The 14,634-nt window shown below is 42.5% G+C and overlaps 1 protein-coding gene and 1 long non-coding RNA gene across 2 annotated transcripts in view; one reads left to right on the top strand and one right to left on the bottom strand.

Moving 5' to 3' along the window:
* LOC138740676 (sodium- and chloride-dependent neutral and basic amino acid transporter B(0+)-like) overlaps positions 1–7,966 on the top strand; it is a 50,146-nt gene extending 42,180 nt beyond the window's left edge. The window contains exon 14 of the mRNA XM_069893665.1: positions 926–7,966. Coding sequence (XP_069749766.1) covers positions 926–1,051 — 126 coding nt within the window. The 3' untranslated portion in view covers positions 1,052–7,966. The remainder of the gene's footprint in view (positions 1–925) is intronic.
* The window catches only part of LOC138740677 (uncharacterized), a 29,514-nt gene extending 19,514 nt beyond the window's left edge, over positions 1–10,000 (bottom strand). The window contains exon 1 of the long non-coding RNA XR_011343111.1: positions 9,900–10,000. This is a non-coding gene — a long non-coding RNA (uncharacterized lncRNA). The remainder of the gene's footprint in view (positions 1–9,899) is intronic.
* Between the last annotated feature and the right edge of the window lie 4,634 nt (positions 10,001–14,634).

Below are 14,634 nucleotides of genomic sequence, written 5' to 3'. Positions count from 1 at the left end.
AGAGGATATAGGCCAAAGGTGAAAGGTTTAGAGGAAACATTAGAGGGAACATTCCATGAGAGCATGGAATGAGCTGCCAGTTGAAGTGGTGAATTCAGGCTCAATTTTACTTTTTAAGAACAATTTGGGCAGGTGCATGGATGTGGGGTATGGAGGGCTATGGTTAGGGTGCAGGTCAGTGGGACTAGGGAGAATAATAGTTTATCACAGACTAGAAGGGCCTGTTTCTGTGATTCTATGGCTATTTGCAATAAACCAAATTGTGGATAAACTCAGTAGGTCACATTCCTGGGTCATCGCATGAGAGCAGCAAGGATCACAGAGGGGGAAACAGCGAGAAACACTCTCATGGACCTTCCTGCAAAGGTTAGAGGGGAACGTTTTCTGGATCACCATCCCTCGAAAGGACTCAGCCCTTCCGAGTGTTGCTCTTGGCCCAAGTGTCTGCAGACTTTCTTGTTTACCTTCATATCTGATTATTTCCTCAGCCATTGGAAGCATACTTGGAGGGTTCTCTACCTGTTGAACCTCCATATTTTTTTTCCTCTCCCCATAAATCTTTACCCTTTGTATCTCCAAAAGAAAAGGGCAGATTTCTGAGTTGAGTTAAGAATGCAGAATGTATACATTGAGATAGTTGGCCATAATCAGCTGACCTCACATGATCCACCGGCAAAATTGGATTTGCAGTTTCCTCAGGGTGTGCTGGAAGTCTCTTTCATCTGCTTTTTATAGGCAGACCAGAACAAATTCCAATCCTTTACCCAAGGAAAGTGGTAAATTTAATTGTTTCCATATAATATGCATGGCTTATAAACATCTAAAAAATTGAAATATTTCTAGGTGGAGGAATTTTTCAGCATGTTCATGGCAAGTTTAAATCAAGCAGAAACTATTCAGAAACTGTTCTTTTTTCTTTTCACAGAAAATTGTTAAATCCAGCAAGCCAACTCCAGACTGGGGTCCATACTTGAAGCAACACCGAGGAGAAAGATACAGCAATAAGCAGGATTCTAAACAAACTGTTATGCCAGAGATGGCAAAATTTTAGGCAATTGTTCAATTCAATTTGTGAACTCTAATTTAATGTTGTTTTTTAAAGTTGGTTTTTAAAGAATAGGAGAAATCCTTTCACCTGTTGATCCGTCAAAGACCACGAACAATTTTAAGAACACAAGCTCTTCATGTATCATCTTGCAACTAATAGGAACTCATGTTTGTGGTCCCATGGAAAAGCCTGTGCAAAACTGGCTGAGTTTCCATGGTGAACACCAAATGGTTTTGCCTGGAGCAAACTTCCATTAAATTATCCACCTCAATGTTTACAAAGGAAAAATCATATCCATGCAATATTTAAACAGTGACAAGCATCTTAATTGTCAAAAAGCAGATAAATTGGCTTTGTGTCATAGATTTTTTTTTAACGTATAAGAATTGAATTCAAACATTCCTTACAACTTTTTAAATGAAGGAAGGATGAGGGAGGGGTGATCAAAATGCAAGGAAATTGGACAAATAAATAATATATTACAAATCTTTATTTTAATCACTGCTCTACATTTCATAATTGATAACTAGGCTTTAGAGGTGAGGTGGTCAGAATCAATTTCCAATTACTTATGGTCCAGAAGGAAATTAAATATCTCCTCCTGGACCAATAAGCTACCTATTAAACACCACCCTAGTTACCTGATTACAGTTGCCTTGCTCACTCCATCAGAATACTCAGCCACTACCTACTCTCTACCAACCATGCTAAATCACCCTGCTAAAACCAGGAACCTTAAACCCAACCTTCAGACAAATTACGTAGAGCTCTTCAACATTCAAGATTCAAAATCGAATACTGGTAAGTTCCTTACCCTCAACATCACAACACACCAAGCACTGTACATCTAGCACTCCATTCAGACTCTCTCCTCTGAAATCTGGATATCCTACCCATCATGGGCTGTCTCATAATAAGCTGCTCATGTCATTTCAGGTCTTACCAAATCGGTACCCACTGATAAAACCAGACTGTTAATCACACCTAGGATTTTAAAGGAGGCTTGCAATTAAATTCTGAAGGGACTTTGCAGCCATTAAAGAACCTTCTTCCATGACTAAAATCTATTTCCTAAGTCTTCAGGAACACCAGACACCCTGCATATACTGGAGGAGAAAAGCAAAGATAATGTAAAAATTTCAGTGCAGAGCCCACCTTTATCAGACCTGATAGAACACACAAGACCGTAGAGGGATCCGGGGAGCCAAGGGTAAACATTCAATCGATACAGGTATCTCACTAGTGACTAGTAACATCTTACAGAGGCTGAGGTAGAATAACAAGTATAAACTTACAGCCACAGTAACAATTGACTAGTCATCTTGAAAGGTGATCACAGGTCATCACATTTACTTTCACCAGGATTGGAGAAAGAAGTTAACTCACTTGCCCTTTAACTCCATAACCCACCTTGAGGGAGATGAATGCAAGAGCCCGAGCAGCTGATGAGATCATAGGTTAGTCCACTCTTTGAGATTGAGAAGAACTTGGTAGTCCTTTATTCTATGGTTTAAGAGCCATCACCAAGCAGCAGTAGCCACTACCTCAAAAAAAAGCCTCCTGTATTTTTTTGAGATATGCATACCACTTTTTAAGAACCTCTGATCCAATTGTCAAGTACTCCATGAGTGCTATTTAAAGGTTTCTAATTCTGTGATGCAGCAGGATTTGCAGAGGATGCAACATCACATTGACTACTCAAATGCATTTTATATTTTTTTCTTCTATTCTTGAATATTGACGATGATAATTGACAAAATAACCATATAACAATTACAGTATGGAAACAAGCAATCTCTGCCCCTCTAGTCCGCACCAAAGTGATCTCCTCTAGTCCTACATACCTGTTCCCTCTCAATAACCCTCCATCCCTTCACATCCATGCACTTATCCAACCTTATCTTAAATGACAAAATTGGCCCTGCTGCAGCCACCTCTTCCAGAAGGTCATTCCACTCAGCCACCATTCTGAATGAAGAAGCTCCCTCTCATGTTACTTCTAAACTTTTGCCCCCTCACCCTTAACTTATGACCCCTCATTCCAATCTCACAAAACCTCAAGGGGAAGAGCCTATTCACATCTACTCTATCTATTCCCCTCATAATTTTAAATATCAAATTCCCCCTCAACCTTCTACACTCCAATGAATAAAGACCCAGTTCACTCCATTTTTCTTTTTATTCTAGATTCTGCAATCCAGGCAACGTCTTCTCTACATCCTCTCTACCTTATTTATATAATTCTTTCAATTTGGGGACCAGAACTGCACACAGTATTCCAAATTTGGCCTCACCAATGCCTTGAACAGTCTCAACAGCTGCTATATTCTATGCTTCGATTTATAAAGGCCAGCATACCAAAAGTCTTCTTTACCACTCTATTCACATGAGATTCCACTTTCACAGAATGATGAACTGTTATTGCAAGATCTCTCTGTTCCTCTGCATTCCTCAATACCCCCCTCCCCTTCACTGCATATGTCCTGTATTGATTATTCTTCCCAAAATGAAGCACTTCACACTTATCTACATTAAACTCCATCTGCCATCTCTCAGCCCACTCTTCTAAACAGTCCAAATCCTTCTTCAGTCCCTGAAAGCCATTTTCACTATCAACAACTCCCCCTATTTTTGTATCATCCACATATTTACTAACCCAATTTACCACTCCTTCATCAAAATCATTAATGTAAATGACAAACAAGGGACCCAACACTGAGCCCTGAGGCACACTGCTCATCACCAGCCTCCATCCTGACAGTTATCCAGCATGACTCTCTTCTAGCCACCTTTGAACCCATCTGACTATCTCAACATTAATACCTAGTGCCTGAACCTTCCTTACCAACTTTCCATGTGGAACCTTATCGAAGGCCTTACTGAAATCCATATAGACAACATCTACTGCTCTACCCTCCTCAACCATCCTAGTCACCTCCTCAAAAAATTCAACCAGATTTGTCAAACATGATCTTCCCCACACAAACCCATGTTGGGTGTCCTTGATCAGTCCCTGCCTCTCTAAATACATGTACATAGTATCTCTAAGAATACTTTCCATTTGTTTACCAACCACTGACATCAAACTTACTGGCCTATAATTGCTGAGCCTACACCTGGAGCCCTTTTTAAACAGACGATCTATGTTTGTGACATGCCAATCCTGCGGCACCATGCCCCCCTCTTGTGACTGTTGAAAAATCACTGTCACAGCCTCCACTATTTCCTCCCTGACTTCCCTCAAGGTCCTGGGGAAAATCCTGTCGGGACCCAGAAACATATCCACCTTTATATGCCTCCAAAATTCCAATACCCCATCTTTCCTAATCCCTACATTTTCCATAATCACCCCTTTTGTTTCTCTTATCCTACACGATTCCATATCCTTTTCCCTAGTGAATACCGAAGAGAAGAACTCATTCAATATCTCCGCCATTTCATTCAGCTCTGCACAGTTGTCCTTTCTGATTCTCTAAGGGACCAATTTTATCCTTCACTCTCTTTTTGCTATTCACATATTTGTAAAAACCCTTTGGATTTACTTTCACCCTGTTCACTATAGCCACCTCATACCTTCTTTTCACTATCCTAAGTTCTTTCTTAAGCTTCTTTTTACAATCCATGTATTTTCCAAGCATCTTGTCCATACCTTGCTTCATGTATTTAATGTAAGGCTCCCTATTATCTTGAATCAACTTTCTAATCTCCCTTGAAAACCACAGCTCTCTCAAACTTTTGACCCTGCCTTTTATCCTAGCAGGAACATAAATACTGCACTCTCAAAATCTCACCCTTAAATGACCTCCACCTCCTTCCCATAAAACAAATCAGCCCAAACCACTCCTTGTAAATCCCTTATTTCATCAAGTCTGGCTTTCCCCCACTCAAAAACCTTCATCGTCGGACCAGACCTATCCCTTTCCATAATGATATTGAAACTAATGGTACTGAGATCGCTGGATCCGAAGTGTTCCCCAACACACACCTCAGTCACCTGCCCTATCTCTTTCCCCAACAGTAGATCCAACACTGCCCCTTCTCTAGTGAGTACCTTAATGTATTGCTACAGAAAAACTACCCTGCACACATTTTACAAATTCTAATCCATCCAGCCCCTTCACAGAATGTGTTTCCCATTCTATATTAGGAAAATTAAAATCCCCCACTAACACAACCCTGTGCTTATTACAAATCTCAGCTATTTCCTTACACATTTGCTCCTCTATTTCTCACTCCCCACTAGGTGGTCTGTAATACACCCCTATAATTGTAACCTCTCCTTTTCCATTTTTTAATTTTTTAATTCCACCCATACTGCCTCCCTTGACAAGCCCTCCAATCTATCTCGTATCAACACCGCTGTAATATTTTCCCTAAAGTAGCAAAATCCCTGAATATTTAGCTGCCAGTCACATCCCTCCTGGAACCACATCTCACTAATCGCCACCACATCATACTGCCAAGTGCCTATCCACACATTCAGCTCATCCACCTTCCTTACAATACTCCTAGCATTAAAGAAAATGCATTTCAGAGATTTCCTACATCTTACCTTCTACTTGTCCCCATCCCCCTTCCATCATGGCACCAATACTTTTCTTTCTCGATCACCTGTCTTTCCACCCCCTAACTTTGTCTATAAGCCTTCTCTCTTTGCGGACAAACCATCTCTTTGCTGTTCTCCTCTATATGGACTCCTTCCCCCAATCATACTAGTTTAATATCCCCTTAGTAGCCCTAGTAAATGCCCCCCACCAGGATCCTGGTCCCTCTGGGATTCAGATGCAACCCATCCATTCGGTACAGGACCCACCTTCCCCAAAAAAGGTCCAAGTGATCCAAGAACTTGAAATCTATGCCCCTTACTCCACCCCTTTAGCTATCCATTCATCCTCTACCTGATATTATTCCTGCCCTCATTATCGTGTGGCACAGGAAGTAATCAAGAGATTACCCCCCTTTGTGGTCCTTTTTAGCTCCCTACCTAACTTCCTATATTAATTTTTTAGGACCACTCCACTCTTCCTCCCTATGTCATTGGTTCCAACATGTACCACGACCTCTGGCTCATTACCCCCCCCCCCCCTTAGGATGTCATGGACATGAGAAGGGAGGCAAACCAATATCCGTTTTTCTTTATCGGATCCACAGAAACCCCGATCTATCTTCCTGACCTATAACTATTGCCCTCCTCTCCCATTCCCTACCCTTCTGGGCCACAGAGGCTGACCTTGTGCCAGAGGTACAGCCATTGATGCTTCCCCAGCCTGACTGTCCGTCCGTTCCCCGCCCCCCCCCCCCCCCACAGTACTCAAGGAGGAGTACCTATTGTTGAGGGCTACAGTCACAGGGGCCCTCTCTGACACTGAGAACAGCAAACTGCTCTCACACACATCCCTTCTCTCTCTCCCTCACCTTTCAAAGAGAGAAAAATATATATAAATAAATAGATACACACACACACACACACACACACACACACACACACACACACACACACACACACACACACACACACACACACACACATAAAAGTTGAATTTATAATTGATTGTTGCTAAAAACGAAAAGTGAAATGGAAAGACTCGTTGGAAATTTAGCAGTAGAGAACAGAAAGATTTTTCATTGATCTCAGAACCAAAATTCATCATTTGGGTCCGATTTCAAAACACCATCAAAAATCTATGAGGATTTTTGAACAGCTTAAATTTATGGGCTTCATTGACTGCTTTTTGTTAACACCACATCCCTTTATATCATAAATTATACAAAGGTCTCTTGTACACTCACAGTTTATTTCATCAAATCCTGAGGTGGAAAAATTTTAGGCAATTCAATTTGTAAACTTTAATTTCAAAGATTTTTTTAAAAGTTGGTTTTAAAAGAATAAAGAAGGGCAATTGTTAATGAAATGGGGTTGGACCATAAATCCATATCCAACTCATAAATGTGCATTCCATCACTAGATGGAATGACTAGATGAGCATTTGCTCCATGTTCCACCTGCTTTCATTTCTGTTGGAGGACCAGTCAAATCATTTTACTTTTCTGCCTGACTGGTTTATTCAAATGCTCCCCATATGAATGGCAAAATAAATACTAAAGCATATTTAGGTCAGAAGTGCATTATTTTTCATGATTGTGCAGTTCTGGATCATCAACAGCTGCTGTTTTTTCAGCCTTTTTCAACTCTGAAGTACAACCATTTACTGTTGATTTCCTTTAGTTTGACTGAACGTAGCATGAAAATTGCATATAAATTTCGGACAGTGCTAATTTACAGTCTGCGTTAAAATTTGGGCAGAAATATGGTCTTGATAAGTCTCCAAATGTCTGTGCTATAATGAAAGAATTAGACTTCTTCCAGTCACTGTGATACTTGTGGGAAATTCCAGAATTTTTGCTGCAGAGGTTTGGGAGAATGCTTTCCGACACATCACCCCTATTAAATAAACTGAATTTGACGTTTATAGTCACAGCATAACAAAGTACTTGCTATGTGATGATAAAACTGAAACCCAGTTAAAATTCAATTCAGTGATTCACATAAAGGGTCAAATTCAGTAAATGTTTGAAAACAAAATGCAGCACTGTTCATACATGCTCTTATGGGCAATGACAACAATCCTGTTTCTTTGGCTTGGCTTCGCGGATGAAGATTTATAGAGGGGGTAAATGTCCACGTCAGCTGCAGGCTCGTTTGTGGCTGACAAGTCCGATGCGGGACATCCTGTTTAATCCTGTTTAATGTTAAGTTAAATGGATATTAAGCTATGGAGAGATGCAAAGAATTTTAGGAAAGATGTAACATGCTTGAAAGATCTACAAAAATGATTTGAAACTGGTAACATAACCTTGTATGTTGTTAGGGTTGGTTTGAATGGAGAATAAACATTAGATTAGCTCTGTTGGACAGAGTAGCCTGTTTCTGTGTATTCTATTTACTATGTTTTAGTCGAATCCAAATCAGTTTTTTTGATGTTCTTTTTTAATGAATTAAAGTTTGTTTCCTAAAATCCCTGTCCTACCCTTTTCCTTTGGTTGTTTTAAAAGTAGGGTTCTGCAGGCCCATGATGCAAACTTGCACTGAGCAGTCTGGCAGGATTGTTTGTTCAAAGTCTGTCTTTCTGCATGTACTAGCGACATCACTGAGATCTGACAGCATTTTTACCACATATTTGATATGATGGTGAGTTGGGTAGACATCAAAATCAGTGGAGAACCACTAAAGGTAATCTCTCTACACATATTTTTGGAATGATCAGCTCAAACCTTATTTTGAAAACAGGTGGTAAGCTTTCAACAAACTTCAATACCCAACTTGTATAGATTTAAGGTAGGGGGAATCCTGATCACCATTTTAATTGAATTATTAATATTCTTATTCATTTTATTCAGTTAATCAATAAACCCCACAAAGTCATTCAAGGTCATCTCTGGCACTGCAAATATCTTGACACCAGAGAATGTCCTGGCATTAAATCAGTGTGGACTAGAAGGACCTGTTTCTGAACTGTGACTGTTATATGGTTATAAGGTTATCCAGTACCTTCTCATTCTTTTCAATCACCCAGTTCTTCCAAACCAATCCACGAGGGAGCTGTGGGAGAGTGGTTTGGAAATGCTGAAAAGGTAAACAAAGGGCTGTTCAGATCATCAGCCACTTAAATCTGCTCTTGCAGGGACAATTGGGCCCATTAGCAGTGAGCCAAATTAGCACAAACATCTCATCACTACTGGTGCAATTTTTAAAACGATTGAGCAAGGGGGAAATTGAACGGAATTGGTGGGGAGTGTCCCACCAAGGTTGACTGATTGGATATAAATACTTACACAAAGCATTAAGAACCATGACTCCTCACCTATTGTTAGCCAAGAATTTTAATTTTCACCTCAGAAAGTCAAATATCATTTCAAGCCAGAATTACTGCACCACTGCACCACTGAACATGTAAAAGGAACTCCATTAAATATTGACAGAAATCATTATTTGGAAAGCAGCATTATAATGTCAGATGGCTGACATTATAGCCAAAAATAAACTTCTGGACAAAAACGTACTGGGGTTTATAGGGCATTTGAGTGTAATTGGGCTTGTGTGCCAAAGGGGCCTGTAACTGTAATGGATGACTAAATTTTTTTAAAAAAGGAAGTGTTATCATCAGAACCTTGTACAAAGGAATTCTTTATCTCACAAATGACTGTAAAAATGGCTGTTAAACAAAATCATTTACAGTACAATTAAAAAATCATATTCACATGTTGCTCCCAGCTTTTAGTACAATATTAAATTATAACACAGTATGAATGCCCTTTAACATTCCAACCTTTACAATATTTACTATTGTCAAATCGCTCCTATCCTTGTAAACGCTGATTTCTTTATTCCTCCAAATCCAACCTCCAGGCATTCCCTGATTTCCATCATCCAGTACCAAATTATCAAATTAACCGGTAGAATTCACTGCTGAGATGCACAAAGAACAGTTCCTTGGGATGAGGTACTGTTGGGAGAGGGACTTGGAGCCTGAAAAGGTTTAGCCACACCTTGCTCTCCAACTACTCTCAGTGGTGACCAAGCAGAACTAAGCTGCACTAGAATCAGTCGCAATGTGAGGATTAGATCAGAGCCATATCATATCCAGATAGAGATGCAAACGTGGAGTAAACATAGATCAAAGAGTAGTAGAGTCCATTCATCCCCATCATATTCGTGACTATCCAGAAGCCTCTAAAGTGCTATTATTGTATGTGCTTCCACCACTACTCCTGGCAGCCTGTTCGAGGAACCTACCATCCTTTGTCGAAAATATTTCTCCTATACCTCTCCCTTAAACTTCCTTCCCCTCACCTTAAACACGTCTGAAGTTTTTTCTCTGGGATAAAGACTCCGACTGTCCACCTCATCATTTGGCTCTTGTGATTTTATACACCTCTACCAGGTCTTCTGACACTCTGGAAAATAAAAAGCAACTCAAGTCTGTCCAATGTCTCTTCATAACTCATACCCTTCTAAGCCAGGCAACATCCTCTTAAACCTCTTTGTAGCGTGAATAAAAACTCTTATGACTCGAGAGAGAACACTTGCTTTTATTAGCTTATAACAGAGAGTAACATCTTACAGTGGACTTCAGAAGGGCTCAGGGTTTAGAGTTATATATAGGTAAATGGGGGCTGATCTGGGTGGTGGAGCCAGTTGTCAGTACAACACACCACCAGTGAATCTCAGTTCACTGCATTCACCCCTTCCTGCAGAATTTAGGGTCTGGGGATGAAAACAGAGAACATAGATTCTGGAAGGAAAGAAAATCAAAGATTATAGTTATTTACAAATTTAAGCGGTCCAGGGTTTGGAGATCCTGGTGGGGCACCACAGCACTGGAGACCTTTAGGTTCCTTGGGTCTCCTGGTCCCCTTCTGAGGGAGGGGCAGCATTTGGATTTGGATTCGACTAAACATCTAAGGTGGAAAGAGATGGCAATTTTCTCCTGAGCCAGATCCCCCAAGGCCAGGGGTGGCAAGAGGGAGCTCTGAGGCTCATAGAGCACTTGAGGCAACAGACTCTCTGTTCCGGCAGGTGCCAGGTCCCTGATGGAGATCGTGCCGTCCCTGACATCTTGGTACTCCACATAGGTGTACGTGGGATTGGCATGGAGCAGTTTCACCCTTTCCACCAGGTGGTCAGTCTTGCTTCTCCTCACATGCTTTCTGAGAAGGACCAGACCAGGAGTGGTGAGCTAGGTTCGGAGTGTAGTTCCCAATGCCGACCTTCACTTAAAATTGAATAGGAGCTCGTGAGGAGTAGCATTGGGCATTGTACATAGTAGCAACTGGATGGAATAGGGCACCATAGGTAGGACTTCCTGCCAGCGTGAGTCTGGAAGGCCTCTTGACCTCAGGGCCACCTCAATAGCCTTCCAGACTATGGCATTTTCCTTTTCAACTTGTCCATTCCCCCAGGGATTGTAGCTTGTAGTCCTGCTGGATGCGATGCCCTTCACCAACAGATACTGGCATAGCTCTTCACTCATAAATGATGAGCCCTGGTCGGTATGTATATAGTTGGGATACCCGAACAGGGAAAAAAAATGGAGTATAGGGCCTTGATGACTGATGAAGTGAATGTGTCTGGGCATGGAATGGTGAACAGGAAGCAGGAGTACTCATCAGTGATAGAGAGGAAAAAAGTGTTCCTGTTTGTGATGGGAGGGGTTCCTTAAAATCAACACTAAGCTGTTCGAAGGGCCTGGATGACTTGATCAGGTATGCCTTTGAGGGGTGGTAGAAGGTGACTTGCACTCCGCGCAGACCTGGCAAGACCTGATCACTTCCCTGACATCTTCCATGGAGTAGGGCAGATTGTGCGCCTTGACAAAATGAGCCATGCGGGTAACCCCTGGATGGTAGAGCTCATTATGTAGGGACAGCAGTTGGCCGGTGTGTGCAGAGGCACAGCTTCCTCTGGATAAGGCATCTGTAGAGTCATTAAGGGCTCCTGGCCAATAGGCAATGTCATAATTGTCGGTGGAGAGCTCAATCCTCCACCTTACAATCTTGTAATTCTTGATTTTTTTCCCCTCTTAACATTATTAAACATGAATGCGACCGAGCACTGGTCAGTGAGGAGCATAAATTTCCAACCAGCCAGGTAGTGTCTCCAGTGCCTCATGGCTTCTACAATGACTTAAGCCTCCTTTTCCATAGAGGGGTTCCGGAGCTCGTGGCCTTGCAATGTCCAAGAAAAGAATACAACTGGCCTGCCCGCCTGGACTATGTCCGATGCATCGCTTTCCAATCGGAAAGGTACATTCTTGTCCACCACGTGCATGGCGTCATTCGCAATGCAATTTCTGAGGTAGTTAAAAGCCATTTGGGCTGCAGCCAAGAGAGGAAATGTAGTGTTGTTTAGGAGGGTTGTGAACCTTATCCGCATATTGAGGGATCCACTAGGCATAATATTAGAAAAACTCCATGCATCTCCTCAAACCATTTGTGGTCCTGGAAAAGGGGAGCTCTAACAGGGGACCCATCCTATTGGGGTTGGGGCCAATTATACCATTCTCCACCCTGAAGCCAAGGACAGCCAGACATTTAGTCCTGAATACACACTTGCTGGAGTATTAACTGAGGTTCAGGGCTTTTGTTGCATGGAGAAAGCTCTGAAGTTTGGCATCATGATCCTCCAAGGTGTGGTCACAGATGGTGATGTTGTCGAGGTAGGGGAAGGTAGCCTTCAACCCCTACTCGTCAACCATTCTGTCCATCTGCCTCTGGAACTCAGAAACCCCGTTAGTAACTCCATAAGGGACCCTCCGGAATTGATAGAAATTCCATGAAGTGACGGTCCTCAGAACAGATTGGCAGCTGGTAATAAGCAGCTTTCAGGTCAATGATCGAAGAGATCTGATACTGTGCTGTATCATTTATCATGTCCAAGATTCGAGGGAGAGGGTAAGTGTCCAGGAGTGTGAATAGTTAGGCTATAGTCAATTATTAGCCTGGACTTGTTTTCTCCTTTTATCATCACCACTTGCGCTCTCCATGAGCTGGTGCTATGTTCGATGATACCTTCATTGAGCAGATGTTCTGTCTCAGACTTTATGAAGTCTCAGTCAGCTGTGCTGTATCACCTGTTCTTGATAGCAATAGGTTTGCAGTCTGGGGACAAATTCGGGAAGAGGGGGTCGATATTTAGTGTGGGTTCCGACTTTAGAGGTGACAGAAGAAATCCAGAGCCAACAGCAGTGGAGCACACAATTAATTAAGTTCATACAGGCGTATTTTACAAAATTCTCCCCCTTCAAACCACAAATGTACTATGCAATGTTCATGAATGTGGGTAGAGTGCGAATGGGATGCAAGGAATATATGATCATTGGAGAAATATACCTTCAGGCTGTATTCCCGCACAGTCCATGAGTCTATGAAGCTTTCAGAAGGGCCTGTGTCGATTAGGCATTTAGTCGAGTGTCCGTTTACCTTAACAGTCACTATAGAGTTACTAAGTTGTTGAGGTCTGTCCTGATCCAGAACCATGGAGGCTAAGATCCCAGAAACTCCGTATTCCTCACGCGAATAGCCTCCAACATCCCGAGTTACCCAAGGGTAAGATGGCGTCAACCTCGTGGAACAGCAAGATTGCCGCCCTCCTTCCTCCTCTGTCAATGAACCCGCCGAGCCTTTTAGCACCATTTTCTAACTGCCACCCTCCTTTCATGGAGCAAGTGGGTTCAGGCGAATTTGGGGCGGGTGAATTAGGGCTGGATTGGATGCAAGAGCTGTGCAGGCTGTGGATTTTCCCATGCACCTCTTTTTGCGGCAGATCCTCGTCCAATGACCCGTCTTGCCACAGCTGGAGTATACCAAATCTTTTACCAGGCATCGGGAGCGAGGATGTTGACTCTTACCACAGAAGAAGCACTCCCTAATGTGGGAGTGCTCCCTAGCAAGGGAGGTGGCTGCCGTTAGGGGAGGGGTAGTGGAAATTGCTGGTCCGTGGTAGGGCTCACCAGACTGAGTGAGTTTGCTAACTTTGAGGTCATCAGTCTCAAGCTTGGCCTGTTCCAGAGACTTGGGCTGTTCAACGTGGCTAGCCAGGTCCTTCTTACCTGACTTGAGCAGACGCTGCCTCATGTATCTCGAGTGGACCCCTGTGACTAGAGAGTCTCGGATCTGTTCTTCCTCATGAATGTGGCCGGGAGCCGCTTCATACCTACACTTCATGGCAAGTGTCCACAGATTCAACAGGTAATCATCGATGGTCTCTCCTAGCAATTGCGATGTAGAGTGAGTCGGTATCTCGCTTGGACATCGTTCAGCAACTTCAGGTACTGAGCCTTCAAAGCTTCGATGGCAGCATCATATGTAGTGCAGTCCCTGATGACTGTGTACCCTTTCATTCCCACCCTCAAAACAAGTGCAGATCTCCTGAGTTCCTCGGTGTAGAAGATATCTCTGGTCGTGTTCAGTTAGGCCTGGAAGCAGTCTATCCAGAATGTGAACTCCTCAGCATTGTCAGGGGCCAGAGGGTCGATCAGCAGCAAATCTCTCTTGAGTAGCACTTCTAGAGATATAAACTAATAAAATTATAGCGTGAATAAAAGCTCTCACGACTGGAGGGAGAATGCATGCTTTTATTGGCTTAATACTGAGCGTAGGGTCTTCAGTGGTCTTCAGAAGGGCTCAGGGTTTCGGCGGGAAACCAGGGTTATATATAGGTAGATGGGGGCTGTCAGTCATCAGTATAACACACCACCAGTGAATCTCAGTTCACTACCCTCTTCTGTATCCTTTCCAAAGCCTCCACATCCTTCCTGCAATGAGGCAACCAAAACTGCACAAAGTATTCCAAGTGGAGCCTATACAGTAGCTGCAACAAGATTTCCTTACTTTTGTACTCAATTCCTCAAGCATACCATACACCTTTTTCACCACCCTAAATTCTTGTGTGCCCACTTTCAATGAGCTGTAGACATGGACCCCCATATCCCTCTGCACATCAATACTTTTCAGAGCCCCACCATTAACTATAATATGTTTCCCTTATATTTAACCTCCCAAAGTACACACCTCACACTTACCTGAAT

The sequence above is a fragment of the Narcine bancroftii genome, chromosome 8 (assembly GCF_036971445.1).
Source record: "Narcine bancroftii isolate sNarBan1 chromosome 8, sNarBan1.hap1, whole genome shotgun sequence".
In the NCBI taxonomy this organism is placed as follows: domain Eukaryota; kingdom Metazoa; phylum Chordata; class Chondrichthyes; order Torpediniformes; family Narcinidae; genus Narcine; species Narcine bancroftii.
This window is presented reverse-complemented; position numbering and strand designations above follow the sequence as displayed.